Source organism: Eptesicus fuscus, chromosome 16, assembly GCF_027574615.1.
Source record: "Eptesicus fuscus isolate TK198812 chromosome 16, DD_ASM_mEF_20220401, whole genome shotgun sequence".
Classification (NCBI taxonomy): domain Eukaryota; kingdom Metazoa; phylum Chordata; class Mammalia; order Chiroptera; family Vespertilionidae; genus Eptesicus; species Eptesicus fuscus.
This window is the reverse complement of record NC_072488.1, coordinates 30,938,257-30,966,219: the sequence shown is the minus strand read 5'-3', so window position 1 is coordinate 30,966,219 and position 27,963 is coordinate 30,938,257. Positions and strand designations below refer to the sequence as shown.

General features: G+C 37.9%; 2 protein-coding genes across 3 annotated transcripts in view; one reads left to right on the top strand and one right to left on the bottom strand.

Annotated features, from left to right (window-relative positions):
* The window catches only part of CCDC88A (coiled-coil domain containing 88A), a 110,347-nt gene extending 90,668 nt beyond the window's left edge, over nucleotides 1–19,679 (top strand). Inside the window, exons 24-33 of one of the 2 annotated variants that reach the window (XM_028139897.2) lie at nucleotides 2,154–2,246; nucleotides 2,375–2,589; nucleotides 7,831–7,914; nucleotides 8,931–9,134; nucleotides 9,715–9,786; nucleotides 11,304–11,384; nucleotides 13,144–13,409; nucleotides 13,862–14,324; nucleotides 18,087–18,186; nucleotides 18,692–19,679. In XM_028139897.2, the coding sequence (XP_027995698.2) occupies nucleotides 2,154–2,246; nucleotides 2,375–2,589; nucleotides 7,831–7,914; nucleotides 8,931–9,134; nucleotides 9,715–9,786; nucleotides 11,304–11,384; nucleotides 13,144–13,409; nucleotides 13,862–14,324; nucleotides 18,087–18,151 (1,543 nt within the window). In that variant the 3' untranslated portion in view covers nucleotides 18,152–18,186; nucleotides 18,692–19,679. Of the gene's footprint in view, nucleotides 1–2,153; nucleotides 2,247–2,374; nucleotides 2,590–7,830; nucleotides 7,915–8,930; nucleotides 9,135–9,714; nucleotides 9,787–11,303; nucleotides 11,385–13,143; nucleotides 13,410–13,861; nucleotides 15,053–18,086; nucleotides 18,187–18,691 lie in introns of those variants that run through there. The other variant, XM_054728163.1, reaches the window with a different exon arrangement.
* A 4,583-nt stretch (nucleotides 19,680–24,262) lies between these two features.
* On the bottom strand, nucleotides 24,263–26,118 carry LOC103305392 (prolyl-tRNA synthetase associated domain-containing protein 1). The gene is made up of 2 exons (XM_008162120.3): nucleotides 25,885–26,118; nucleotides 24,263–24,793 (listed from the first exon to the last, which is right to left on the bottom strand). Exons 1-2 carry the CDS (start codon nucleotides 26,020–26,022, stop codon nucleotides 24,362–24,364), a joined length of 570 nt encoding a protein of 189 aa, XP_008160342.3. The 5' UTR covers nucleotides 26,023–26,118; the 3' UTR covers nucleotides 24,263–24,361.
* Nucleotides 26,119–27,963: the final 1,845 nt, after the last annotated feature.

Sequence of the window (27,963 nt, the reverse complement as noted above, 5' to 3'; positions counted from 1 at the left end):
CCGGTTTACTGGCGCTTAGGCTTTTATATATAGACTAGAGGCCACTGCCTTCTACCTTCTTTCAGGGTCCCGGCTTGGCCCTGGGCGGTGGCCTTGGGCTCGGCTGCACCCAGCGTCCCTGCTACGCGATCAGAGCAGGAGGGTCGGCTCGCTCCTGTGATCAGAGCAGGCACCTGGGGGGTTGGCTCGCTTCTGTGATCAGAGCAGGCACCCCGCTGGCGCCCAAGGCCCGGAAAGCCCCGGGCGGCTTTCCCGGCCTTGGGCTCCGCAGCACCCCAGCGTCCCTGCAAGTTTCCTGGTGGGCGTGGTTGATGGGCGTGGCTTGGGCGTAGCGAAGGTGCGGTCAATTTGCATATGTCTATTATAAGGTAAGACTAGAGGCCCTGTGCATGAAATTTGTGCATGGGTAGGGGTCCCCTTAGCCTAGCCTGCACCCTCTCCAATCCAGGATCCCTCTCACAATCCTGGACCGCTGGTTCCTAATTGCTCACCTGCCTGCCTGCCTGGTCGCCCCTAACTGCTCCCCTTGCCGGCCTGATCACCCCTCACTGCCTCTGCATGCCAGCCTGATCGCCCCTCACTGCCCCCCTGCTGGCCTGGTGGCCCCTAACTGCCCCCGCTGTTCCCCCTCCCTGTCGGCCTGGTCACTCCTAACTGCCCCCCCCCCCCTGCTGGCCTGGTCACCCACCCACCCCCCTGCCGACCTGGTCACCCCTAACTGCCACCACCCCCACCAGCCTGGTCGCCTCTTACTCCCCCCCCCTGCTGGTCTGGTCTCCCTCAACTGCCCCCCCTCTGCTGGTCTGGTCACCCCTAACTGAACCCCTGCCAGCCTGGTCACCCCAACTGCACCTCCCCTCTGCCAGCATGGTCACCCCTAATTGCTGCCCCCCCCCACCAGCCTGGTCGCCTCTTACTGCCCCCCCTGCTGGTCTGGTCTCCCCCAACTTCCCCCCTCTGCTGGCCTGGTAACCCCAACTGCACACCCCCCCCCGCTGGCCTGGTCACCCCTAACTGCCGCCCCCCACACTGTCCCGGTCACCTCTTACTGCCCCCCCTGCTGGTCTGGTCTCCCCCAACTGCCCCCCTCTGCTGGCCTGGTCACCCCTAACTGCCCCCCCCTGCCGGCCTGGTTGCCCCCAACTGTCCCCCCCGTTGGCCTGGTTGCCCCCAACTGCCCCCCTGCTGGCCTGTTCGCCCCACGCAGCCTGCTGTTCAGTTGTTTGGTCGTCCCTCACTAACCCCTCCTGCCAGCCTGGTCGCCCCACGCAGCCTGCTTGTTAAGTTGTTTGGTCGTTCCTCACTAACCCCCTTGCCGGCCTGGTTGTAGGCAGCCATCTTGTGAAGGTGTGAGGGTTAATTTGCATATTACCTCTTTCTTATATAGGACTAGAGGCCCAGTGCATGAAATTCGTGCACTGGGGCGGGGGCGGGGGGGATCCCTTAGCCTGTCCTGTGCCCTCTCGTAGTCTGGGAGCCCTCGGGGGATGTTCAACTGACGGCTTAGCGCTGCCACGGAGGCGGGAGAGGCTCCCGCCACTGCCGCTGTGCTCGCCAGCCCTGAGCCCGGCTTCTGACTGAGTGGCGCTCTCCCTGTGGGAGTGTATTGACCACCAGGGGCAGCTCCTGTGTTAAGCGTCTACCCCCTGTTGGTCAGTGCGTGTCATAGTGAACAGTCGTCCCACCGTTCGGTCAATTTGCATATTAAACTTTTATTATATAGGATATTTGTAATTGTAAGCAAACTGTTCATTTCAATTTTTTACCTATATAAATTGTAATTACCCCTCATTCCAAACATGGGGAAAAAGTCAATGTTGATACAATGTTGTTTAATAGCTATAAAAAAGATGTTAAGAGAATTCCTTTGTCATGATAAGATTGTACCATGGAAAATTTTTTTCAACTAAATCCTATTGAAGAATTGAAACTTTAAATCCTACATGCTTTTATTTAAGTATGTAAATTTAAAGAAAAGGAGAAACTTGAAAAAATTTATTGTTACTACCTAATAAATTCTTAGTTTTCAACTAAGGTATCTGTATTTGTTTATGTTTTGGGGAGAAGTTAGATCATAGTCACAAAATAACAATATCATTTATAACTGTACAAAATATGATGTATGTCCTAAAATTTAATTTTTATTTTTATAGTGATAAGTTAAATGAATTAAGACGACAAAAGGAGAAATTAGAAGAGAAAATTATGGATCAATACAAATTTTATGAGCCATCTCCTCCTAGAAGGTACTATTAACCAAAATTGACTCATTTTTATTTCAAAAAAAGAACAGAATATTTTAAACTTCTAATTTTGTGAAGGATTTATATGTTGAATTTTAGACTGATAAGAACTTTTTTAATTATTCTATCAGGAGAGGCAACTGGATTACTCTAAAAATGAGAAAATTGATAAAGTCTAAGAAAGATATTAATCGGGAACGTCAGAAATCTCTAACATTAACACCTACCCGCTCAGACTCCGGTGAAGGATTTCTTCAACTCCCCCATCAAGATAGTCAAGATAGTTCTTCAGTAGGTTCAAACTCTTTAGAAGATGGCCAAACTTTGGGGACCAAGAAAAGCAGCAGTGAGTGCCTAAACTCTTTAAACATTTGTTATGTCTAGTATTGATTTAGAATCCTTTCTAAAAGATTTTTAAAAAATAACTTCAACACTCCTTTGAGATAATAGTCTAATTAATGCATTTCTTTTTAACTCCATACAATTATAAAATTCATTATATACTACAATAATACATAACTACATGATTTTCTATATTGTGTGTGTAAAGATATTCCATACACAGGGATACCATCATTTGGCTAGGGAGGTAAAACTGTAGAAAGAACATTGAAATAAGAGCCAGAAACCTCTGCCATTTGCTAGTTCTGTTAATATGGGCAAGCATTTCATCTTTGTGTCATACTTACCCGGGTGATTATGAGGAGCCAGCGAGAAATATTTACAAGAGATCATTTTCATAATTATAACAAAATAGAATAAGGCATTTTATAATGAGGTTTTACTTATACTTTTGTATCAAATTGGAACAAAGTTACATTGGGCAAAGCAAAGAAATAGCTATAAATTTGAAGAGAATGCTATTTAAAGATTTAGAAATAATTGATGGTTATGAAAAGTATTGAGTGCTTGATAAAGGATTGGTTAAAATAGGGGAGGAGATATAAATGTGTGTATATAGTTGTGATTTAGTATTTTTTTTTTGTTTTTTTTGTTAATCCTCACCCGAGGATATTTTTCCATTGATCTTTTAGAGAGAGTGGAAGAGAGAGAGAAAGACAGAAAGAAACATTGATGTGAGAGATACACATTGATTGGTTGCCTCTTGTACGTGCCCTTGACCAGAATCGAACCCAGGACCCTTCGATCTGCAGGCTGACACACTATCCACTGAGCCAAACCGGCTAAGGCTGATTTAATATTTTTAATTACAAATACAGAAGTTCACATCATAATGTACCCTACATAATTCATAATCTTTTCATTTCATTAATAGTGTCCTTAGCTAAACAGCAAGGGCAAAGTAAATGGCTAAAGAAGTGTATTTTAAGAGAAAGAGAAAAGAATCCAATCCTGGGCCCTTAGAAGATGTCCAAGAAGTTGACTATCTGTGTTCTTATAAAATATATAAACAGTAAACTTCGAATCCACTCACTCTATCACCAGAGTCATTAAATTTTAAAAATAGATTTAGCCCTGACCGGTTTGGCTCAGTAGATAGAGCGTCGGCCTGCGGACTGAAGGGTCTCAGGTTGGATTCCAGTCAAGGGCAGTTACCTTGGTTGCAGGCACATCCCCAGTGGGAGGTGTGCAGGAGGCAGCTGAATCGATGTTTCTCTCTCATCAATATTTCTAACTCACTATCCCTCTCCCTTCCTCTCTGTAAAAAATTAATAAAATATATATTTAAAAAAATAATAATAGATTTATATACACATATACATTTCATTACTATTTTTTAAAGTGAATAGCAGGCAAAAACAGCTACTATTTCCCTTAGGGATAGACACTCCATCTGGGTAACTTTAAAAAAACTATAGACAGTGTTTTGGCCTTGGGGATTATCTCTGAAAAGGCAGTATTTTCAGGTGTAGGAGATTAGACATTCATTATAGGGTATATTTTAGAATGCAACTGTAGCACCTAAGAATCAGAATCCATAATCAAGCAGCAAATCATATACATACATATGTACATATTCATGCATACACACATGTGGGTGTATTTATATGGTAGGCTCAAGAAATTTGTTTAATTCTTTGTCCCCACATAAGAATATCATTACCTGGGTCTTTTGCTACCTAGTCTTGTCAGCCAAATCTGCATGAAACGTCTGAGTATTGTGGAAAGATCATCAAGTTTTCCTTGAAATGTTTCCAGATAATTTCCTTTTATCTCTATCTTTAGATATAAAAATCTGACATTTTATTAAATGAGAAATGGTAGTAGATATACTTAATTTTTTTAATTAAAGGAAGATATTTCAATTCAGATATGAGAACCTACACAAGAAAGGCATGACAGTCTTTTCTGAGACCATCTTGTTTGTTTTAAGTACAGGATGGGGCAAAAGTAACTTTACAGTTGTATGAGTTTATTATTGTATTATCATTTTTAATAATACAAGAATAAACTGATACAACTGTAAACTTATTTTTGTCCTACCCGTCATTCCTTCATACTCTCTGCTGAAACCTTCAAAATAAGAATCAAAAGGAAGTAATATTCTCTTTTCCTGCAATTGTTCAGTTTTAGAATTTTTTAAATAAACACAGAATACAACAATGCTAATATTCCCTTAATTTCAGTATGGTTTGGGGGGAAAAAACGTGTATCTAAAAACTAATTACCATAACAAAGATCACATTCTACCACTGGCAAATTTGAAACTCCTGTGGTCCTCTCCCTTTTGTAAGAGTGTCTGTCAGTAAAGCAGTCTTTGGAAAACAGTTGAAACAGAAAAAAAAAGTAAAGACAACATGTGCATGTTGCAACCATTCAGCTTTGGTTTAGCTAAGTGTCCATTTTTACATTGTTTTCAGTTCATTTATTTTAATCATTGAAAGTAATTGTGCTATACGAAGCTAGAAAAGAAATAGGTCAAATTAAAAGCTTAAATGAATCATGACTGCGTATTCCTAATAGCAATCAAATATATAAGTTAAAAAGCTGTATGTACATTGCATTCTCCTTAATGAATGATTCTTACCAGTGTGTCAAAGAACTTTGATTATTTACAAGACAGCGGTAAACCCTGAGAAAGAGCATAGTTATTAAGGCTGTGTACAATGTTTTTAAGTCTTTATGCAAGTTGTATCCCTAGTGCCTGAATTGTAGTTCCAAAATAAATATATTTTTTGTATTTACTTATTTTTAAAAAGTTTAATCCTCACCCAAGGTATGTTTTTTGTTTTTAATATATTTTATTTATTTGAGCGAGGAAGGGGAGAGGTAGAGAGAGATAGAAACATCAATGATGAGAGAGAATCATTGATCGGCTGCCTCCTGCATGCTCCTATGGGAGATCGAGCCTGCAACCAGGGCATGTGCCCTGACCAGGAATCAAACTGTGACCCTGTGGTTCATAGGTCAACGCTTAACCACTGAGCTATGCCGGCCGGGCGATGTGTTTTGGTTTAATTGATTTTGAGAGAGAGAGAGAGAGAGATCTATATGAGAGAGAAACATCAATCGGTTGCCTCCCATATGTGCCCCAACTGGGCATTGAACCTAGGGGTGTGCCCTGATCCTTGGAATGGAACCCTCAACCTCTTGGTATATGGGATGATGCTCGAACCAACTGAGCCACCCAGCCAGGGCTTTTTGTATTTAAATCTTATTAACCCTTTGCACTTGCTTGCTTTTTTCTCGATTCCTTAATTCTAATGCTAACCGTGTCGAGTCACACTCGACATCCGAGTGCAAAAGGTTAAAATACTAGAGGCCCATTGCACAAAGATTCGTGCAAGAATAGGCCTTCCTTCCCCTGTCTTCGCTCCCCGCTGCCCGGGAGCCTGCAAGTCCTCGCTCCTGGCCACCTGGGAGCCTGCAAACCCTCACTCCCAGCCGCCCAGGAGCCTGCAAGTCCTTGCTCCAGGCAGAACGCCGCTCCTGTAGCTCCCTCCACCTCCCGCCCTCCCCCTCATAGTAGGCGTCCAGCCCCGCCTGGCTGCTTTGCATCTGCATATGCAAATTAACCCACCATATTTGTTGGGTTAATTTGCATGCTCATTCCTGGTTGGCTGGTGGGTGTCATGGAGGTATGGTCAATTTGCATATTTCTCTCTTATTAGTGTAGCTAGTTTAGCCAGGTGTAGTTCAGTGATTGAGCATTGACCCATGAACCAGGAAGTCACGGTTCGAATCCCAGTCAGGGCACATGCCCCGGTTGTGGGCTTGATCCCCAGTAGGGGGTGTGCAGGAGGCAATTGATCAATGATTCTGTCTCATCATTAATGTTTTTATCTCCCTCTCCCTTCCTCTCTGAAATCAGTAAAATATATATATATATATATATATATATATATATATATATATATATATATGATGTAGTTTAAGAAAGTTAGTGACTAGTGAACATTTTTATTTTTGTACTAATGACTCCTGTAGTTATAACCCTCATTTTCATTCACAAAATTTTCTTGCACAGTGCTATCTTTGATTTTTTTAATAACCTCACCGAAAAAGCCCTTCAAAATAAATACCTAAAAATGTAATGTACACTTTTTTGGGGTCATTTTTGCTTGTTTTAGGATGCCTTCATATCTTTTAGCCTTATCAGGACTTAGTGCTAGCACTTATTACTACTGTCACAATACTCTTTTTTTCTCTTTCCCCAGACAACTTTTTGGTGAAATGAAGTTTAATGTAATTGCTTATTTCATCTTTTGAAAGCCTGTTCAAGGAATATATATTTCCATGGTGCTACTACATATTGCACCAAGAAGCAATTTGCTATTTCTTTTTTTTTTTTTTTTTTTTTTTTTTTTTTTAAATATATTTTATTGACTTTTTTACAGAGAGAAAGAGAGAGGGATAGAGAGTTAGAAACATCGATGATAGAGAAACATCGATCAGCTGCCTCTTGCACAACCCCCACTGGGGATGTGCCCGCAACCAAGGTACATGCCCTTGACCGGAATCGAACCCGGGACCTCTCAGTCCGCAGGCCGACGCTCTATCCACTGAGCCAAACCGGTTTCGGCCAATTTGCTATTTCTTTATTAAAGTTTAAGAAAGTATTGAAAATTTTTAATGAAAGTTTTAAAATCTTTAGATTGTTTAAAACATCCCATGGGCACTTTAGTTTTTGGTGATGTATATTACTAAAATACTCTTAAGTGCATTTGCCTAAATTACTTTTCCATAAAGCCTTATAATTTAAAAAAAATTAAAGAAAGTAGAGGATTGAAAAGCCTTGTACATTTTTATCACGTATACTCTGTGTCCCACCAATAGCCCTAATTTTAAAGGTATACATTTACAACTTAACTAGGAAACTTGTTCCATAGTAATTCTAACCAGTTCCTGTATTTATAGGACTTTAGCTAATCCAAGCTTTCAAAGTATATGTTCCTCATCATTGTCTTCAGTGCCGTTCCAAGTATTTTAAAGTATCAGAGTGCTTATTTCATATTTCATTATCACTCAGCAGCACGAGAATAATAACTTTAATATAGAATACATAAGCTGAAACTCAGACATTCATTTCTGTCCTTAATTTCAACATTTAACTCCCATCTGTTCTTCTCCCTTTTTTCTGTTTCATTTTTCTGTTTCTGTTTTTCCTCATGCTCTGACATTAAAGTGGTTGCACTGAAAAGACTGCCCTTTTTGAGGAACAGACCGAAGGATAAAGACAAAATGAAGGCCTGCTACCGCCGTTCCATGTGTAAGACTTTATGACAGTTCAGCTTCTTTCGGTTGACTACATTGGCTTCCATTACTAATTTTCACTAACCTTTCTCTGGACTGTGCCAATTTTCTTATTTCACGAAGTGCAGTCTTCCTCTAATACAAGGAGCTGGAAGAATTTTTTTTTCAAAACTGGCACTGAATTTGCATTATATGTATGTTCACTGATACATATACATGCATATGTTTAGTTGTACATGTAATAATACACTTGTAAATTTCCAGTGCTTTCTAAAAGTTGGCAGAAATAAAACCCTAATTTTATGCCATTAAAGATTTTTTCCCAAAGAAATTTACTTAAAGAAAATATAACAGAATGTTTAGCATTAGACATTTATTTCCTTATTGAACTAGATTAAATAAATAAATAAAATGGCCTATAACCCTTAAAAATGTTTGTCATTCTTTATATAATAATACTCTGGTTTTCCTTTTTTTTTTTTTTTTTTTTTTTTAAGTGGAATGGGTAATTACATAATTACATTAAACGTCTGTCACTTTGACTATCATCTCTTTCAGGTTTTTATTAATGGTATACTTATTTGATTGATAAAATGAATAATTTCTTCAGTAACCTGCTCTGACCAAGGACTCTTTATCATTTTCAATAATGATGCTGTATAAGAACTGCTCTCCATCTTACCTTTATTCATTCCATTTTTGTCACCACAAAACCACATTATGAAGGCTTCTAATTATATTGCACCTCACTGCGCAAAAGCATGGCAGTTGTACAGAGTAAAATTCCTTTTCCCATCTTTAAATGGGGTGGAGATGGGATAAAAATATTTACTGAAATTTATCAGCCTTTGGCCTATTCATTTCATTCAGCTGAATGCATGTCATAATTTGAATGACATTGTGGTTACAGTTTTTTATTTTCACTTGCATTAATCCATAGGGAAAACCCCCCCAGATCATTTATAATACAAAAGAGGAATAAGAGCAAGAACATTAACCATGCTGATTCATTTGCTTTCATTTGCATCCCAGCCATGAATGACCTGGTGCAGTCCATGGTCCTAGCAGGAGGACAGTGGACAGGTAGTACTGAGAATTTGGAGGTTCCGGATGATATTTCAACGGGTAAAAGGAGAAAAGAATTGGGAGCTATGGCCTTCTCTACTACAGCTATCAACTTTTCAACTGTCAACTCTTCTACAGGCTTCAGATCCAAGCAGTTGGTTAATAATAAAGGTATAGGCCGTCTGCTATTTGCACTGTTGTGGAACTGTTGGCAACAGAAATTTTAATTTGACTTTCCCTTGTGTACTTTTTAATAGTAGCAAACGGAAATAATTATCAAAACAATCTGGCTTTGATTTGAGGGAATTTTCAAAGCATTTTAAAAAATTTAAGACATAAAATAACTAAAATTTTTCCTAAACTTTTGATAATAAACAGCTAATGAACTGACAAGAAAAGAAAAAGCAAAGCAAGTAAAGTTTGAGAAAAGCAGCGACTAATAGAAGCTTAAAAAAACAACAACCCGAAAACACTACGACTTCAAACAGAGAAAAAAACCATGTAGAACAACCGAGGCTCTTGCTTTGCAGGGTCACGGAGACTGTTCCATTGGCGAGTAAACTCTCATCAGAGCTATTTTTCTTGCTCCAGTTCCAGTTTTTGGTTGCGTCTAGAAATATATTAAATAGAGATGTATTATATGTAATTAAAAAAGAGTTTCCATATTCTGAGTAAATAAAATTTTGCAATGTTGGTGTGGGGTTTTTTTGGTTAAGAAATACTTTAATATCTATTTTGCTATTTTATGTAGATGCTACATCCTTTGAAGATATAAGTCCACAAGGTATTAGTGATGATTCTAGTACGGGATCAAGAGTTCATGGTAAGATATGAACTTTATTTAGAGAGTACGTATTAACTATAGAATGTGGCATTGAATCTGAATGTGCATTGCCAGCAAGCATGTTTTATCTAACCTGCACCTCATACCTCTGCCATTTCTTCAAACCTAATACTCCCTTTACCCCTTTTAAGGTTACTGTTTCATATAAATAGTCTCTGTTTTAGTCAAGGTCATTTATAAAGTATTCCTGCACAATGATTAAAGGTAATTTTGTTGCCATTTTGGTATAAGTTTAAAGTTATGAATTACTTTTTACCATATTTACTTTAAGAAAATATAAACTTTAAGAAACCACATTCTGCAATGTCAAGTATTTCAGGTTTTTAAATTTCTATCTGGAAAATCAGATCTTACCAAACTAAATTATCCTATCTAATAAAAAGGGAATATGCTAATTGACCCTCACACTGTTGCAAAGATGGCGGTGCCCACAGCCAATAAGGAAGGAATATGCTAATTGTTGCCCCACCCTCAAAGATGGCAGTGCCCACAGCCAATAGGAGGGAATATGCTAATTGGCTGCCCCACCCTCAAAGATGGCAGTGCCCACAGCCAATAAGGAGGGAATATGCTAATTGAATGTCCCACCCTCAAAGATGGCAGTACCCACAGCCACAAGATGGTGGTGTCCAGTCCCCTCAGCCCCACCGGGGCAGCAGTTGCACCTACCTCCAGAGTCCCCCAGTCCCTTTAGCCCCCCAGCTGCCCAGGGCCAGCCTGAGGCACAGGCAAGCCTCAGATGGCGGCTGCCCAGCCACCCAGGGCCGCCCGAGGCTCAGATAACCAGGGCCGGCCGAGGCTTGCACTGCCGGCAGTGGCAGCAGCAGAGGTGTGATGGGGTGTCACCTTCCCCTGATTGCTGGGTCGCCTCCTGCTCCTGAGGGCTCCCAGACTGTGAGAATGGATAGGCCAGGCTGAGGGACCCCCCCCCTCCACTCCAGTGCATGAATTTTCATGCACCAGGCCTCTAGTTAACAATAAGTGGATAACATGTAAAAGGAATTTCACATGAAAGCAGGATTTTAAGAAATAGGATAGGGCCATGTTAACTGTGCGGTTGTTCCCCTTCTATGGATAGGAATACAAAACATTAACTACAGATGCTCATATTCCTCCTGTTTGTGGCATCTTTGCAATGTGCGGGGTTCTTTGTCTGATCTGTTGTAAGTGACCTAATCACTAGAACCTTTTTTTGGCATGTCACTCTATTAATTTAAAATAGTCCTAGTATCCTTCTAGAAATCATATTCAAATTTAAATATGCAATTTATCTTCTTTTCTTTAAATTTCAACAATTGTTTCAGACGTGCCCTATCTTACTAAACACTGTGGAAATGTCTTTGCTTTCTAATGTATACAATTCAGCTATCGATGGGCATGCTCGATGTGTGCAAGTATGCATGATTACTTCCTCAAAGCATTCTGTGATCAGAATGTAAAGTTCAGTGTCATCAGCTGGAAGTTTTATCACACTGTCTCCTGATTTTTTCATTTAGCTTCGAGACCAGCCAGCCTTGATAGTGGCAGGACATCCACTAGCAATAGCAATAATAATGCTTCACTCCATGAAGTCAAAGGTATGCTGTAGGTAAATTTATTAATATGTTCCATCCATTTCCACATTTAAAAGGGAGATTGATGAAGTTTCTAGGGTAAAGTGTGAAACCCAAATCATTGGGACATAGTTTCTTGGAATATTTTATACTTTTAACATTGTAATACAAATGTATTTCAATGTATATAAATGTAAAAACAGGAGCAGTTATTTTGGTTTCCATTTTTTATCTTTCACAGGTAAAATATTTTATAATTTATACTTCAAATATATCTGTAGGTCTTATTTTACTTATGTTTTATCTTTCTCATTGACATGGTTGTCCTTAATTTTTTCATGATGCTTGTACATTGAACTCACATTACAGAAAGAGTTTTACATGTACTTAATTTATACACAAAATAGGGGGAAATATATTTTTTAATTTGATAAGGCAATTGTGTGTGTATATATATGAAACAAGAGCCAAGTGGATGCATATAGCTCATCTAAGAATTATTTCAATTTTTTTTTCTTAGTTTTTAAATATACATTTCAGGTAAGGCTTTTATGTAATGTCTGTCTGGAAACCTTGACTAAAACCTTTTTCCTTAAAGGTATACTGCCTACTCAGATTCTGTAATTGTTTAATGGATTATAAAAGTTTGTTAAAATACTATTCTGTACAGTCCAGAATTGCCAAATTAGAGTCAATGCATTTATTCCATTGCTCTTTGCATTATAAAATCCTTTTGTCTCCATTTTAGTTTATTTTTTATCACTAATGCTATGACTTTTTTGCTATGATCTGAAAAAAAAAAAGAGGGATTTTAAAATTTTTATAATCAATGTTTGTATAGCCAGTAGGAAAAAGTAGTCTGAACATATGAAGAAGTATTTAAGAAAATCTTTTCTATAAAATTATTACAGAACTTGAGCCAAATTCTTTCATGACCTACTTTACTCTTTTGTGATAAGAAAACCCTGGAAAGTTGCATTTTTTATCTCAATACTGTATCAGTTTGCTTTTGATCAAAATCAGTTAGCACTGTTAAGGAATAGCATAAGCTTTAGATAGCTTTTTCCCAGAACTAGTAATTTGCATTCTATACAGTTACTCAACTGAGTGGCCACCATACCAACAGTGGAAAGCATGACTTTCCTTATATGCCTATTTAATTTTAAAATAATTTTTAAGGTCATTTATTAAGGATGAACAGATAAAACTTTAAGGACTAAAAACTTCATAGAAAGGCAAAGCATTAGAATTTTTAGCATTTAGAATAGTTTTTGGTTTTAACATTCAGAAATATTTAAAATTCCTATAGTCACGTTTTGTTCTAAATTGTGAGGTGATTTACAGTTATAGTTGACCCTTGAAAATATGTGGAAGTGGAGGGGGTTAGCACCCCTAATCCCATGTTATTCAGGGTCAACTTGTATTTGAACCTGTATTTTAAAAAAACATATTAACCATTTATTTATTCATTCATTTCCTCATCAAATGCATTAAGTGCCTGTTTTATATGTTTCGGCTCTGAGTATGGTGGCAAAGGTGCTTATATTTGTCAAATTGACAAAATAAAGAAGCAGGCTATGATAGACGGATAAGTTTACGGTAGACAAAATAATCTGGCAGTTGTTAGACTAGTAAAAGATAAACATAGTTACTAAGCATTTCTGAGTAAAGCTTGAAAGTCAGTTTGGCTTTTCATAAGAACCCAGTCAACAAATCTTATTACTTATAGAGTTTTAATCTCATTTCTATTATTGAACTCTTAACACACCATTTACTCCGAAAGCAGGTGCAGTTAATATCCAGAGCAGGCCACAAAGCCATAGCAGTGGGGAATTTAGCTTGCTTCATGATCATGAGGCTTGGTCCAGCAGTGGTAGCAGTCCAATCCAGTACTTGAAAAGACAGACCAGATCGAGTCCAGCGCTCCAGCACAAAATGCCTGAAACTGAGAGTCGAGCACATCACAAGGTCAAAACTGGTTCCCCTGGAAGTGAAGTTGTTACTCTACAACAGTTTTTGGAAGAAAGCAACAAGCTTACCTCAATACAGGTGAGTTTTGTAGGTGACCCTAATTTAGATGGGCATTACAAGTTAAATGTCTGTGACTGAACTTTAGAGCTTTTTTGTTGTTGTTGTTAATGCCCGATGGTATTTTTTCAATTGATTTTCAGAAAGAGTGGAAGGGGAGGGAAGGAGAGAAACATCTGTTTGAGAAAGACACATCAATTGGTTGCCTCCCACATGTGCCCCACAGTGTGGGGGAGGGCAGCTAGGGAGCAAACCTGTATGAGCCCTTGATCGGAATTGAACCCGAGACCCTTCAGTGCACAGGCCGCTGCTCGACCACTGAGACACACCGGCCTGGGCGAACTTTAGAGCATTTTTTTTTTTTTAATAAAGGAGTGTTTAGAAATACTAGCAGTTTTATATTATGTAGTCTTATATACCAGGAATGTAAAAGCATACCTGATATTCATTAATCTGCTTTGTTTTTTTAACAGATAAAGTCCTCAAGTCAAGATAATCTTTTAGATGAAGTAATGAAAAGTTTGTCTGTCTCTTCTGACTTTTTGGGAAAAAGCAAACCCGTTAGCAGTGGTCTGGCCAGGTCAGTAAGTGGAAAAAGCCCAGGAGACTTCTATGATAGACGGACAACTAAGCCTGAACAATTTGTGAGACCTGGTCCTCAAAAGACTGAAGATACCTACTTTATTAGTTCTCCAGGAAAACCTACACCAGGCACTCAAGGAAAGATAAAATTAGTAAAAGAATCTTCTTTGTCACGACAATCAAAAGATAGTAATCCTTATGCCACTTTACCTCGTGCAAGCAGTGTGATCTCTACTGCAGAAGGGACTACTCGAAGGACAAGCATCCATGATTTTTTGACCAAGGACAGTAGACTGCCTATGTCAGTTGATTCATCACCAGCTGTTGCTGATAGCCACATCACTGCAGCATCTAGTGAGTACCATTTACACCAGTGGTCTTCCCATAAACTTCACAGCCCAACATATTATGTAGGTTCTCATGCACAAATTGATTTAGTTACAGATGAGCATGAGTCTCTATATGCCCAGGCTAGAAACTCAACAGAAAGGTCACATTTTCTAAACCAAACTTTTGCCACTATTAATATGTCTAATGACACCCTTGTAATATCAGCTAAAGATAGTATAGAGTCATTTACTCATCCATCTCAGCCATTTTTATCCCTGAATACAGAGTTAGTTAGTAACATCAGTGGGTTACCTCCCAGGCCAGTCACCAGAGTAACTGACCAGGCTTCTGCCTCTTTGGATAAAGCTTCACAGAAAGATAATGAACAGTTTTCTGATAATCAGATCCGTGGTAACTGTAACCCACAGTCTTCTGTAGGTAGCAGCAATCTTATCACTCCTGCATGCCTCTGTCCTGATGACACAGAAGCTGCATTGTTGGTTTCTGAGGATAATCAGACTGTTTGGTATGAATATGGTTGTGTATGATCAAAACTGCACAGTATAATCCTGATGTCATTTGATATGTACTATGCTTCTCTAATCTGACTTGAAGAGCTGCTGTTGAAAAGTATTTGGCAAGGTTCATATTTTTATTTTCAAATTGTGGCATAGTGTTTGGCTGTACATGATGGCTTGTATATAAATGTGAATGTGTAACCACACCAAAGCCTGCATGAAATATTAATTGCATTGTACATTTTCTGCATGACTTTAAAAACCTTAACAATACATGCTCCTCTTTCACATTTCTTGCCGCCTGATAAGAGATTGTTACTTTTAGAAGCATGTTAAGATAGCTGCATGCTGTAATTACCAAGAAAGCATTTCCAAGTCATATTTTGTTTTTTGGTATGGTGTTTGTTTTTTTATTTGTTGTTTTTTATTTTATTTTACTGATTTCAGAGAGGAAGGGAGAGGGATAGAAACAACAATGATGAGAATCATTGACTGGCTGCCTCCCTCCTGCATGACCCCTACTGGGGATGGAGCCTGCAACCTGGCCATGTGCGCTCGACTGGAATCGAACACAGGAACCTTCAGTTTGCAGGCTGACACTCTATCCACTGAGCCAAACCAGCTAGGGCCCAAGTCATACTTTGTTGCTTCCAAAAAAGAATGCTCATTTCCTCCCTTCCTCCTTCTCAATCCTTTCTTTTTTCTAAGAAATATTTCTTTTAAAAATACATATTTCTTTTTGTTGATTTCAGAGAGGAAGGAAGAGGGAGAGATGGATAGAAACATGCCCCACTACTGGGGATCGAGCCCGTAACCCGGGCATGTACCCTGACCTGGAACCGAACGATGCCCTCCTGGTTCATAGCTCGACGCTTAACCACTGAGCCATGAAGGCCGGGCCCTTTCTTTTATTTCCAGAATGTACACCACATACTGCACATGTATAGGAAAATATGTAAAAAAAAAAAAAAAAGTCCTTTTGCCACTTAATTATGCCTTCTGTCCTGTTTTATTTTCAAAGAAATAGTTAATAACTCAATACTTTATGTAGCAAATATTAACTACTGCCCATATTTATAAAATTATTCAGATTTAAAACATTGTTAATATTAATAAAGTTAGTGTAATTCTTAAAAAACTCCATCAAATTTAAATGTGACTTTTATAGTAACTAGGAGCATTTTCTATGTGTTCTATTTCTTTTCTGCACTTTTCTTCATCTTCCTTAAAGATTAATTTTTACCTAGAATCAGGGTTTTTCTAGTTCTTTTTCTTTTTTTAATAGAGTCAAAGAGAAATAAAACAATTATACTCAATGTGTTGAAAATTTGCATTTTTACTTCTGTTAAAAGGGTAGCAAGTTTACAAAGTGGTGAAGATTGGTACTTCTATAATTTTATAATTTATTATTAAATGATATGTCTGTCCTTAAAAAAAGTTTTCTAAAATGAGTACATTATGCTAAAATAAAATATTAGGATTTATAACCACACTTAAATTAATAGGTGTACTTTTAGTAGAACAAATTTTAGAACTAAGAATAAATATGACTTGAAGCTAAAAAATAACCATATAAGATAGAGAAAATATTTGCTAACTTTGACTCTGTTGTCATAAACTTTAAAATTGTCTCTTAAAGACAGAATCAGCTAAACTTGAATCTCCCAGAATAAAACAAAAATAAAAACTCATAACTCTCACTTATCTCTGGAGGAGTATATCTTCGCTCTGTCTCTGGAATGTTTTTGCCATTTTGATTTAGCCTAAATATTTCTGTTAATAACAGCCTGGCATCTGAAAGGAATGCTTTGAAATGTAACTTTCTAAAGAGGAAGGAAATTATTATTTACTACATGTTGTTATATTAATTATTATTAATTGAACCAAGGCCCCTTCTACTTACACCTTTGACCATACTACTTTTCTCATAGCCAGCTCTTACTAAAAGTAGTGCTAGAGCAGGTAATCAATCAGAAAATTTTCATATTTTTAGTACCACCTAATATATTTTCTGCGTGAATACATCAATCTATTTTATTGTCATTTGTTTTATACTCAATTCTAACATTTTAAATGTTTTTGGTATGCCTTCTTTTATTTTTTCATAAGCTAGTAATAAAAATTAATGGCAAATGCAGGTGAGATTAGATGGAGGACATATATCATGCAAATGTAAGAATTATTCTTTCTTTTCTACATGAGTCAAGTTTTATTTCTCAACTATTTCAACTTTTTAAATATTATAAATCTGGCCATATATTTTAAATTTAAAATATTAAATTTTAAATTTCATACATTGAGAAACATGTGCTATTATATTAAAAACTGTGATTATTTTTAAAAATTACTTTTACAGTAAAGAAGTATTTACAACCCAAATGGCTATAGTTATATATACAGCACATTTTCAAAAAGAAAATACACACTGTGCATGTGAGACAGATACATACCATGTCCATGTGTCTTGATGATTGTCTAAGAATACAGACTAGATTTCCTCCAGAAACTATCATAAGCTGTGGAGTCATAAAATTCTCTCAGAACACTATATTAATATAAGTGAAATCTTAGAAAGATGCCCCCAATTAAATACATTTTTTAAGATAAAATTAAAACTCTGACTCAATTGAGCAGCTACATGTTTTTCTTCTAAGACATATCCATAAAAATCCTATGGCTTCACAAAGGATTCTTTGAAAAACTATGTGAGATTCAATACCCTAATTTTAGATGAAACTGCATAGTTTCTATTCCTGGCCTAGGTTTCTAGAAATTATGCCAATATTATTAGTGTGACATTGTAAATTTACACTGTTATGTATTGGGTCCCCTTTAACCAAAACAATTTTAGCTATTATAGTGTAATGAGGTATATTATTTGCCTACAAAATATGCCTTAAGCCCAGGTTTTCTTAGTAAGTAATACAAATATTTCATTGTAGATGTTTCTGCCGCTGCATGCAAGATTACTTTTTACTTTACAACTATATATGACCATTTATTACATAAACGTAATAAGAAACCTTTTTGACACTAGGAGGCATATTACTTCTAGCTTTTAAATATGAAAACCAGTCTTATTATTTCTAGCTTTTAAACTATGAAAATCAGTCTTGAAGTAATGAGATGTCTATCAGATTAAACAATTTCCCAGAGTTAGATTCCTTCTCCTTGCCTTATTCAATGAGAGCTCTTTAGTTTCTTATCTTCATGAATTGTATTATGTTTAACTTTTGATTAAATAACATGAAATGCTTTTTTCCTGCAGATGTGGACAAAGTACAAGAAAGCAGAAATTCAAAAAGCAGGTCTAGGGAGCAACAAAGCTCCTAATTCTATTACCCACTACATGACATGTGGGCCAAGTGGTGAGTTTCTTACTCAAAATGTAAATGAGATTAGTCTCATTTATACAAACTAACAGCATTAAGTATAAGAACAAGTGCATATTGCATTAACAGATGTAAATATTGCTTGCTTAATTAATTCATGACTTCTGTCCTATTTACTAGTAAAGCAAGATGATTTGATTGCCATTGTTTTTTGCCTGTCACACAGGAAGCAAACATTTAAGAATTATTTTTTCCTCAATTTAAATTTAATTTTAGTAGTGAGTAATGTTTTAGAAATTCCTGTTTCAGTGTGAAGTCTTTTCTCTTTTGTGGTAGGAATACAACTTTGCCACAGTGTTCTTGGTAATTGAGGGTAAACTAAATGCCACTTAAGGAAAACATGTCTGACTTTCTGTCACTCTCATTCCTATAGAAATATCTGGTGCATGCTGTTCTTGTAGTGGCTGCTCTGTATTTTATCTCTTATCTTCAAGCTTTTCTTATATTTTCTTTCTTCTTTCTACCTTTCAACTAAATACAGAGAGAAAAGTGTCCTTCATTTTCTCAGTATGAAGCCTTTATTTCTGAAGTAACAAGACACCCAACTATAGAAATCATTTTTTTTAAATCTTTAAGGAGACTTTATACAATTCTGCGTGACTAGAGCAGGCAAGAAACACAAACCTTCATTCCTTCCTTGAATCAAGGAGCACTACTGGAGTCAACTGCCAAAATTTTTAGAAGGTTTTAGGACTTACTATACATTGTACTATTAAGACCTACTGAATAAAGGATGTTCTCTCGCTAAGGACCAAGTGTTTTGAGGTTTCAAGAAGTACTCCAAGAACAACCTACTTCTTTCATCATTTGTTTATGAATTTATTCATGTTTGCTTAATGCTTCTGCTAAGAATTAGCGAAAATCTAGTGATTTATATTTAGTTGTGTAATCTAAATCAAATGCTGTAGTATGTTGTGGAATGTACTATATATCAAGATACAGAGAACCTTGGTTTTGGCATGCCAGAGTCTTATTTGGTTAGCAGACTGCATGTGTTGATATTTTTTTTTAAGTCAATTATTTTGGTGCACTGAACAAGAAATTCAGTTTATACGATAAATCTGAAAAATCCATAATGAGATAGGAGTTATAAAAAATTTACAGTGATATTAATCTTTCCATATTCCCCAATAAGCAACACAGAGCATTCACAAGTGGATCCAAGTTAAGTAAAGAGTGTTTTCCTGAAACTTTTAAGTAAGGTGGTTTTCCAGCAAATGGCATTCCCAAGATAGAGTTGTTGTATTTTAACTCATTTCCTTTCCTTAGTATTGGGTTATGTATGTTTGTTTTTTTAACTTGAGAGCTGACTGTTGCTTAAGTTTTCTTATGGCAAATATAATGTAAATAACTTACTATGATCTGCATTTTGCCAGGAACTCACTTATTATTAAGGTTATCACTTAATAAGAATTTTTCTGGTTTTGACCTTTATAATATTACATTAAAGTTGGTAACTATTATTGGTACTTTTGAAATATTTGTATGCATTTGTTACCTTAAACATTTGAAAGAAGCACAAAAAAGTAGATTTAGTTAATTTAACCCAGGGAAACATCAGTTCTTTTTGTAGTTCCAATTTTATATCACAGTTTTATTTTCTTACAAAATCAAAAAATGCATTGATACCTGTTAATGCAAATTCATTATTTAACATAAATATCAGAATAATCTTAAAGGTCTTAAGTGAGGAAGATACTGACTTTTTAATTTTAACAGTGTACTTCTTAGGCTCTCATTATCAGCTCTAAAAATCTTTTTGGAATAATTCATATTCCTGTGTGTGGTTTATGTGAACTGTGTGTTTATCACTAACCTAGATGTCATGAGAAATGTGTTGTTTTTCTCTCCTTCCCTTCCTCTCTCTTCCTTTTCTACCTCCTCCTTTTTCTCTCTCATGTATATTTATCTTTTTTGGAGGGGGTAGGCCAGTAGCTATGTTGTGATCAGAGTCTACTTTCAGAAAGACCATTAATGAAAAGACAGAATGTATAGTTGACCAGAAATTAAATGGAAATTAGCAAACTTGGTTAAGTTAGCCACTATTTAACTTAGGTTTTGCCACCAAATAGTGCTATAAAGTTAAATCACTTTTAAAGTCTTGCTGAAAGGTGCTGTGTAATGTAAATACAAAGGATTCTTACTAAAATATAGTTATTACACAACAGACATATTTAAAACGTATTCTCTAGACTTTGAAAGATCTCTCTCCATCGTGACTCCCTAGATTCAAGTATCAAATTGATTATGGGCATCATGGCAGTCTAGAGACACTTGCATGTAAAAAATGTAAATTCATTTTTAGGTGGATAAATGGAAAATAAATGTAGAAATTATGTTTTAGCTAAAATACAGTAAGTGAGTAATTTAGGTTTATATTAACTAGCTTCTAATTTGCACAACTAGGACACATCCCCAGACACTTACTGAAAATTGAAATTAATGAGTAGGGGTAGCCCGATGAGGGTGAATGATATCACAGCTTGACCTCTCCAGGATACTGATGTCCTAAAATAGAGAACTGCTCACTTAAGCAGCACATTATTCCTTCAAGTAGAAAATGCTAAGGGCAGCCTATAAAGTACTGAATCTGAGTAGGCTGGCTGTGAGAAAGCCCAGTTAAAGCAACAACCAAGGGAAAACTTGAGACTGCAAAAGTAGGAATAGTCTCAATGATATTCATCCCCCTTTTCATAACAATTCAAAAAAGGACTAGATAATAACCACATGAATATTTTACTTTCTCCAAAAGGTATCATTGGAAGCAGACTTAGTAGGAAGTCACTCTTTTTCCTTAAACAAAATAGTGTGGCCAACTAGAAACTAACTGGGGCCTTTTTACTGGAGCCTGACATGCTTTTAATTATCTGGCTTTATTCTAAATCGACACCTAACCCACCCCCCACCTGACCCCACCCCCAAAAAACACTGAAGAATTTAATATACAGGGTAAGAGTTTTGGCCTAGAACTCCAATAAAGTGCTTCAGATCTGGCCATGTGGAAATTTTGGTCCAAGTTTTTGAACTGGTGGTTACCAAAGAGTTCACAAAACAGGTTTGTATGTAGCACCTTTCATGCAAGGCATGGTAAGAGCCTACTTAAAAATCACTGTGCATATTACAGAATTGCAGCCACCTCACAAATGAAATATTACAGCCTGCACTGTCTTAACAGTTTATGTCAGGAAGTGAAAAAGATATTGTACCAAATCTGGATTACAATGCGGAAAAATGTATGCTAAATGACTTGTATTTATAAGTTACTTAGGAGAAAAGTGGTGAATTTTTTTTTTGCTATACTTAGTCCTGAGATTTTTTTTTTTTAAGTCTTGAATGAATAATACAAAAGGAGCCCATTTTATAATATCAAACTTGATGTGTACATGTTGAAATATTTGGACAATGAAAATGCCTTAAACGGAATGCTTATAGATAAAGTTGCACTTATAACACCCTTTAACAAAACCTGATTATAAATTGTCTTTTCTTTTCTACTAAGGTTTCTCTTTTGATGTTTGCCATTGTACTTATAAATGTTATTAAATACCAAATCAAATAATATAAAAGCTGTAACATTTCCTTTCAGAGTAATGCTACTGAGGGATTTGAAGTTGAATAACAAAATGTTTGGCAGTACCTAATATCAGCCACAGAAATCCAGTTTATAATGACACCATTGTTTATCTTTTTAAAAGCATCACTTTTTTATTTTAGTTTTTAACTTTGTTTTTTAAAATTAGGTTGGCTTAACATTTGCTTATCAAACTGATATAAAAAATAAAGCAAAGGTGATTTTTATAACAAATGGTTAGTAATCATTTAAAATATGTAAAATATGATTTAGCCAAGTATTCTTTCCTTTCCCTTTGCCCTGGAAAACCAATTTTCACATAACCCATAACCTTATTTAGATGATTGTGTCCTAATCATTTTGGGATGGGTTTTAGAGGTTTTGGGAGAAAGAAAGAAGAGTATCAGCTGTCAATTCCAAAATAGGTTTAAATACATTAATAGATTGTTCAGCGCTGGCTGGGTTGCTCAGTTTGTTGGTTATGGTTCTCTTCTATCCCTGGACAGGGCACATTACAAGAACCAACCAATGAATGCATAAATAAGTGGAACAACAAATCAATATTTCTCTCCCTAAAAAAAAAAAAAAAATCAATAAACAATAGATTGTACAAATCAGTATCTCCTTTTCACTCATAGCCATTGGAAGCAGAATGTTAGAGATGGCAACCAGCCTTGTATCCTTGAGCTGGTCATTCTTTCTGGACCTGTTTCTGTCAGAGGTGGGGAAGGGCAGTAGACCACTCATCTAAGGTCTTTGGGTCTGTTCATTAAATCTTTATTTTATATGCAAAGCAACCTAAAACTTACTCTTAGAGATACAGTACAGATACAGTAGGTAAAAACTAACATGGCAAATCAGGATAAGGTTATCATTTATGAAGTGTTTTTTATTAACTCCACATCTCTTAAATCTGTCCTATATTTTATAAAAATTCTGTCATAGACTTATAGCTTCTAATCATCTATATAACCGTTCAACTATTAGCTATGATGCGCACTGACCACCAAGGGGGCAGACACTCAACACACAAGCATGGAAACATGGAACAGACTGATGAATCTCAGAGGGAGGGGGGAGGGCGAGAAGAGATTAACCAAAGATCTTGTAAGCATACTAGAGGCCTGGTGTACTGTGCACCAGTGGGGTCCCTCAGCCTGGCCTGCAGGGATTGGGCCAAAACCAGCTCTCCGACATCCCCGAGGGGTCACAGATTGCGAGAGGGTACAGGCCATGCCAAGGGACCTCATTGGTGCACAAATCTGTGCACCGGGCCTCTGGTATATCAATAAATGACACGTTTTTACTTGTACTTTGCCTTTCAGTAACAAATTAGTATAAATTAAGTACAATATCTCTACCAAGTGGGAATTATTTTTTGAGTGATCAGACTTAGAGGAAAATGAGAATTCTCATGACAAGACCTGTAGACTATTTCTGTAGTCTAGTCTATGCCAGACCCTCAACTGATGAAGGGTTTTGTTTAAGTGAGGTGGAAAAAATGTCAATTTTCCTCACTCTATTTTTTAACTACCTTCTATGTGACAACTGACAATATATAATCCTGGGATCTTATACTTTTCATATGCCATAACTGAAAGGTGATGAGTAAAATTCAATATATTCCAGAAGACAGAAGAAACTTGTTCATATTCACATTTCTAACCTTTGAACAAAGACTAAATAAATCCTTCCAATGACCTGTGTATATTCTGCTACAGAGTTTTAGAATTTCAATGGTATAATGATTACAACATTTTACATCCCTATTTTGAGTGTTTTTCTAGATGAAACTTTCCTAAAGATATACTTTTATAAAAATGTAATTATCTTATTTTTTCACTGAAGAAAAACCACTTCTATTTTTTAAAATATGTTTTTATTGATTTCAAAGAGGGAGAGGGAGAGGCTTAAAAACATCACTGTTGAGAATCATTAATCTGCTACCTTTTGCACGCCCCCTACTGGGGATAGAGCCCACAATCTGGGCATGTGCCCTTGACTGGAATCGAATCAAGAGCCGTTTAGTCCACAGGCTAATGCTCTATCCACTGAGCCAAACCAGATAGGGCAAGAAAAAACACTTAAAAACTAATACCAATAACAGAAATTTTTAGCTCTTGTCCTGTTTGTTTTAATTATTTTGCTGGGGAGTTTTTATTCCTTGATCCTCATTCCCCAAAGAGAACCATTATCAACAATATACTTATATTCCTCTTAATTTTTCCCTATATGTGCACTATCATATGCATAATTTTATATATGCTGTTTTTTCAAGTATAATAACTAACGAAGATATGTTCATCTTAGTTTTGATGTTAATTTATTCTTAATTTTTGAGGGCATTTCTGTAATGAGTCATGGGGAATGGAGGGTGGGGAGTGGAGAGGGATCTGAGCTGACTAACACTACCTCAATATATCTTTTTAAAAACAACTTTAAGATGAAATATGTCTCCTAAAATGACTTTAGTCACCAAACCAAGGTGCTAAATATTCTTATTAACTTCTAATGCTTTTTACAAATTAGAAATAAGAAAAACAGCTTTCAGATGTAAATGTATTCTAAACATTAGCCCAATTAGTTTTTATCAAAATCCAGTATTATGGGATCATGTCCTGTCTTCTTCACAAATGTAAGAAAGTCTTCAGGGCTCAACCCCATGGTTGCAGCATTGGTCATTGGATGAAAGTATACCCTTTCATGTCCACCGTCCAAAAAAGCAGAATCCAGAACAAATTTCACATCTCCATCATCACAGAATAGTGCCAAGGGTGTGGCACAGCCTGAGCCAACTTTCAGCTTCTCTAGCATGGCTGTTTCATCAGCAAACCGCAGATTTCCACTCCCGACACCTAACTGCTTGGCAAGATCATTTAAATTAACTTGTCTATCATGAAGAACTGTCACCAGCCAATAGCCTTTTTTCTTTTTGTCTTTAAGAAATAAGTTCTTACTATGTGCTCCTTTCAAATGTTGGACATGAGGCATCATTTCTTCAACTGTAAACACCTGTAAAATGTCACATGATAAATTTAAAAATAATATGCATGTATACACACCCTGCACACATACACAGTTATAATGTATTTTGCTTGCTGGGTGAAAACAGCAACGTTAGGAAAAAAAAAAAAAAAACAAGGTTAGGAAGTACTCAATGCTCTGGATTTCACCCATTATGAAACATAAGTCTTTACCAGCTCGATTCCTCATATCAGGACCTCAAGTAATTTATCTTAGGTCAGTTCTCTATTCCAGTGTGCTGACTGACCAAGCCCTCACATTCTTAAAATACTTTTGGTTTTTTCTTTAAATTGAAAGTTTATAATAGCACAGATTTCTTAGCATCCCATTACATCCAGATCAGGTGACAACCTCCAATCTACAAGTACGTAACCACAGTGAGGGGGAGGGGGAGGGCAGGGAATGAGACCCTGGACTAATAACACAGAAAGCTGGCAATATGCACAGGTAAAGAAGGAGCGTATGTGGACTATGGGAGGGAAGAGGATCCGAGAAAAATGATAGTTTCGATGTTAAATTTATAAAGTTGAGAAGACTTTTAATGGGCTTCTCTACCCTTTGGAGATTACCATATTTAGCTATTACCATTAGCTGTTACTGAAGCTTTGGGTAAAAACGTTATGTACCCGCAGCTCTCAAGTTACAACTGGTTCTGTGAAATATTTGCAAATCTTCATATACATTAAATCATGTTAAAAATACCAAACTCTAACCCTGGTGTCCTGCTGGTGTGTACGATGCCTGATACATCGTAGCTACTGCAGAGACAGTTTTCTGCTTGGTGACTTTACACATAAAGTGGACAAAGTGAGCAACATCTCACAACAGTTTACAATGCACAAGTTCTCAATGTGTTGCACTAGTTCTCAATATGAAATGTTTCGAGAAAACAAGTTTTCTCACATAACATCATAATCCCAAATCCAGAGGCCTTTGATGCTGTTGGGTCCTTTCCGTACTAGAATCTGGGAAATGCCTAAAATGGACGTTTCTGCGGCACACTCATTACCCCGGCACATGTGGCTTCTGCGGCCAGCGCCCACCCGCTCTGTCCTGGCAGTCCCGGCGGGGCTTCTCACCTCCGGGTGCTCCACGACCTCCGTGCGGATGGCGAGGGCGTCGAGCCTCTGCTCCAGCGCTGCCCGCAACTCAGCACCGGCCATGCTGCTGCTGTCGTGGCCAGCGGGAGCGACAGTGGGGGAGGAAGTGCCTGGCATCTCTGGAGGTTGAGGAGAGCGCCTACAGGGAAATGGGGCCGCCTCTGGAAGCCCAGTGCCCGCGCCTTCCGGGGGTGGGCGGCGCCTTCCGGGGCTGGGCGGCGCCTTCCGGGGCTGGGCGGCGCCTCCCGGGGCTGGGCGGCGCCTTCCGGGGGTGGGCGGTGCCTTCCGGGGGTGGGCGGCGCCTCCCGGGGGTGGGCGGCGCCTCCCGGGGGTGGGCGGCGCGCCGTCTTCGTGCGCCCTTCCCTGCACGTTCCTGTTAGCGGTCCCAGGACACAGCCTTTCAACACCTGCACGGAGGGAAGATCCGAGAACATGGTAGTTTGGACGTTAAAGGTTGCCACCTGAGGGACGCAACCTTGAAAGAGTAGTGTGTTGAGACCATCTGGACAGTAGGCGACTGAACCATGTTATGGCCTCTGTATAAACTATCTGGATGGAGAGCTTGTCTTGCAGCCACCCAAGACAAGCCGCCGAAGTTCCCTTGTGGATTTCTGCTTGTCCTCTGGGTAGGGGGACCGGTTTCAGATTTCACCAGGGAAACTCCCTGAGTTTGCGAACCATCAGGGAGAGAGTTGGGGGCCAATCCCTATCCTTTTAAGACTTCTCAATTTTTTAATTATAATTTTCCCTTTACCCTTTCTGAAAGTTAACTTTTGTTATTATTCATCTGTGAATAGTTAGCTGTGGCAACCTGGACTCAACTTTTTCAGAAGCAGTTTGCCTGCCTCTGGTGGGGTGGCTTCTGCTAACCTTAGAAACTTTCACTGAACCCTTGTATGAGGCCTGAAATTTCATGTTAGGGTTTCATTTATGAATTTAGATTAAGCCTCAAATCCCAAATAAACATAGATAATCCTAGGGACGTTTAACTCTAGTGACAATAAATTTAGGTCATTTCTGGTGTGCAAATTGAGAGCCTGGAAAAGGAAGCCCCTTCAGAAGACACAACAAAGTATCCATCTGATTCCTCATCTGCATAGGCCTTGGTGGTAACTGCACAAGAACTGATTTCATAATTTCACCCAGAATTGGCCTTAGACAGAACAATGATAAAACTTCTCAACTTGCCCTGGCTTGTTTGGCTCAGTGAATAGAGCGTTGGCCTGTGGACTATAAAGGGTCATGGGTTCGATTCCAGTCAAGGGTACATGCCCAGGTTGTGGGCTCAAGCATGCAGGAGGTATCCATTCAACGATTCCCTCATTGATGTTTCTGTCTCTCTCCCTCTCCCTGCCTCTCTGAAATCAATAAAAATATATTTTAAAAAATAATAAAACTTTTCAGTTTAACCCACTTCTAAAAACTACTGAGCCATGTTTCCCTACTAATTCTTGTTTCATCTAATTATTTGACCTCTGATTATGAACCAACAGGCTACTTACTACTCATGGCCACCTAAATTTAGGTCAATAACAAAAGCAAACATACTACACTAGAGGCCCGGTGCACGAATTTGTGCACTCCAGGGTCCCTCAGCCCGGCCTGCACCCTCTCGCAGTCCAGGACCACTGCTCCTAACTGCTCACCTGCCTGCCTGTCTGATTGCCCCTAACCACCTCTGCCTTGGCCCCTGCCACTGCAGCTTCATCCAGAAGGACGTCAGGAAGGTCGTTTGGCTGTCTGGTCTAATTAGCATATTATGCTTTTATTATCATAGATTACTGAGTGCTTAGAAAACACAGACAACGGAGAGCAGCTTACCTGGAACTTTTTTTCATGTTTATTCTTTTATTTCCCCGTTTGTGAATTAGCTTTGTTTATATCTTGGCTCATTTAGCTACTGTATAAATGTTAATGGCTTTCACATTCAACCTAATTTTTATTAAGAACACTCAATTCATTAAAATTTATTTTGGCGTGTAAATTTGGTGGGGCTCACTTTTTTCATTAGCTTTTCCTCTGAGAATGAAAGTAGAAAGCAATCAATAGCAAGATCAC

Bases quoted from the DNA above. Each gene is read 5' to 3' on its own strand.
- LOC103305392 (XM_008162120.3), bottom strand. From the start codon at position 26,022: ATGCCAGGCACTTCCTCCCCCACTGTCGCTCCCGCTGGCCACGACAGC. The intron at 24,794-25,884 runs GTGAGAAGCCCC...GACATTTTACAG, and splicing joins AGGTCGTGGAGCACCCGGAG to GTGTTTACAGTTGAAGAAAT.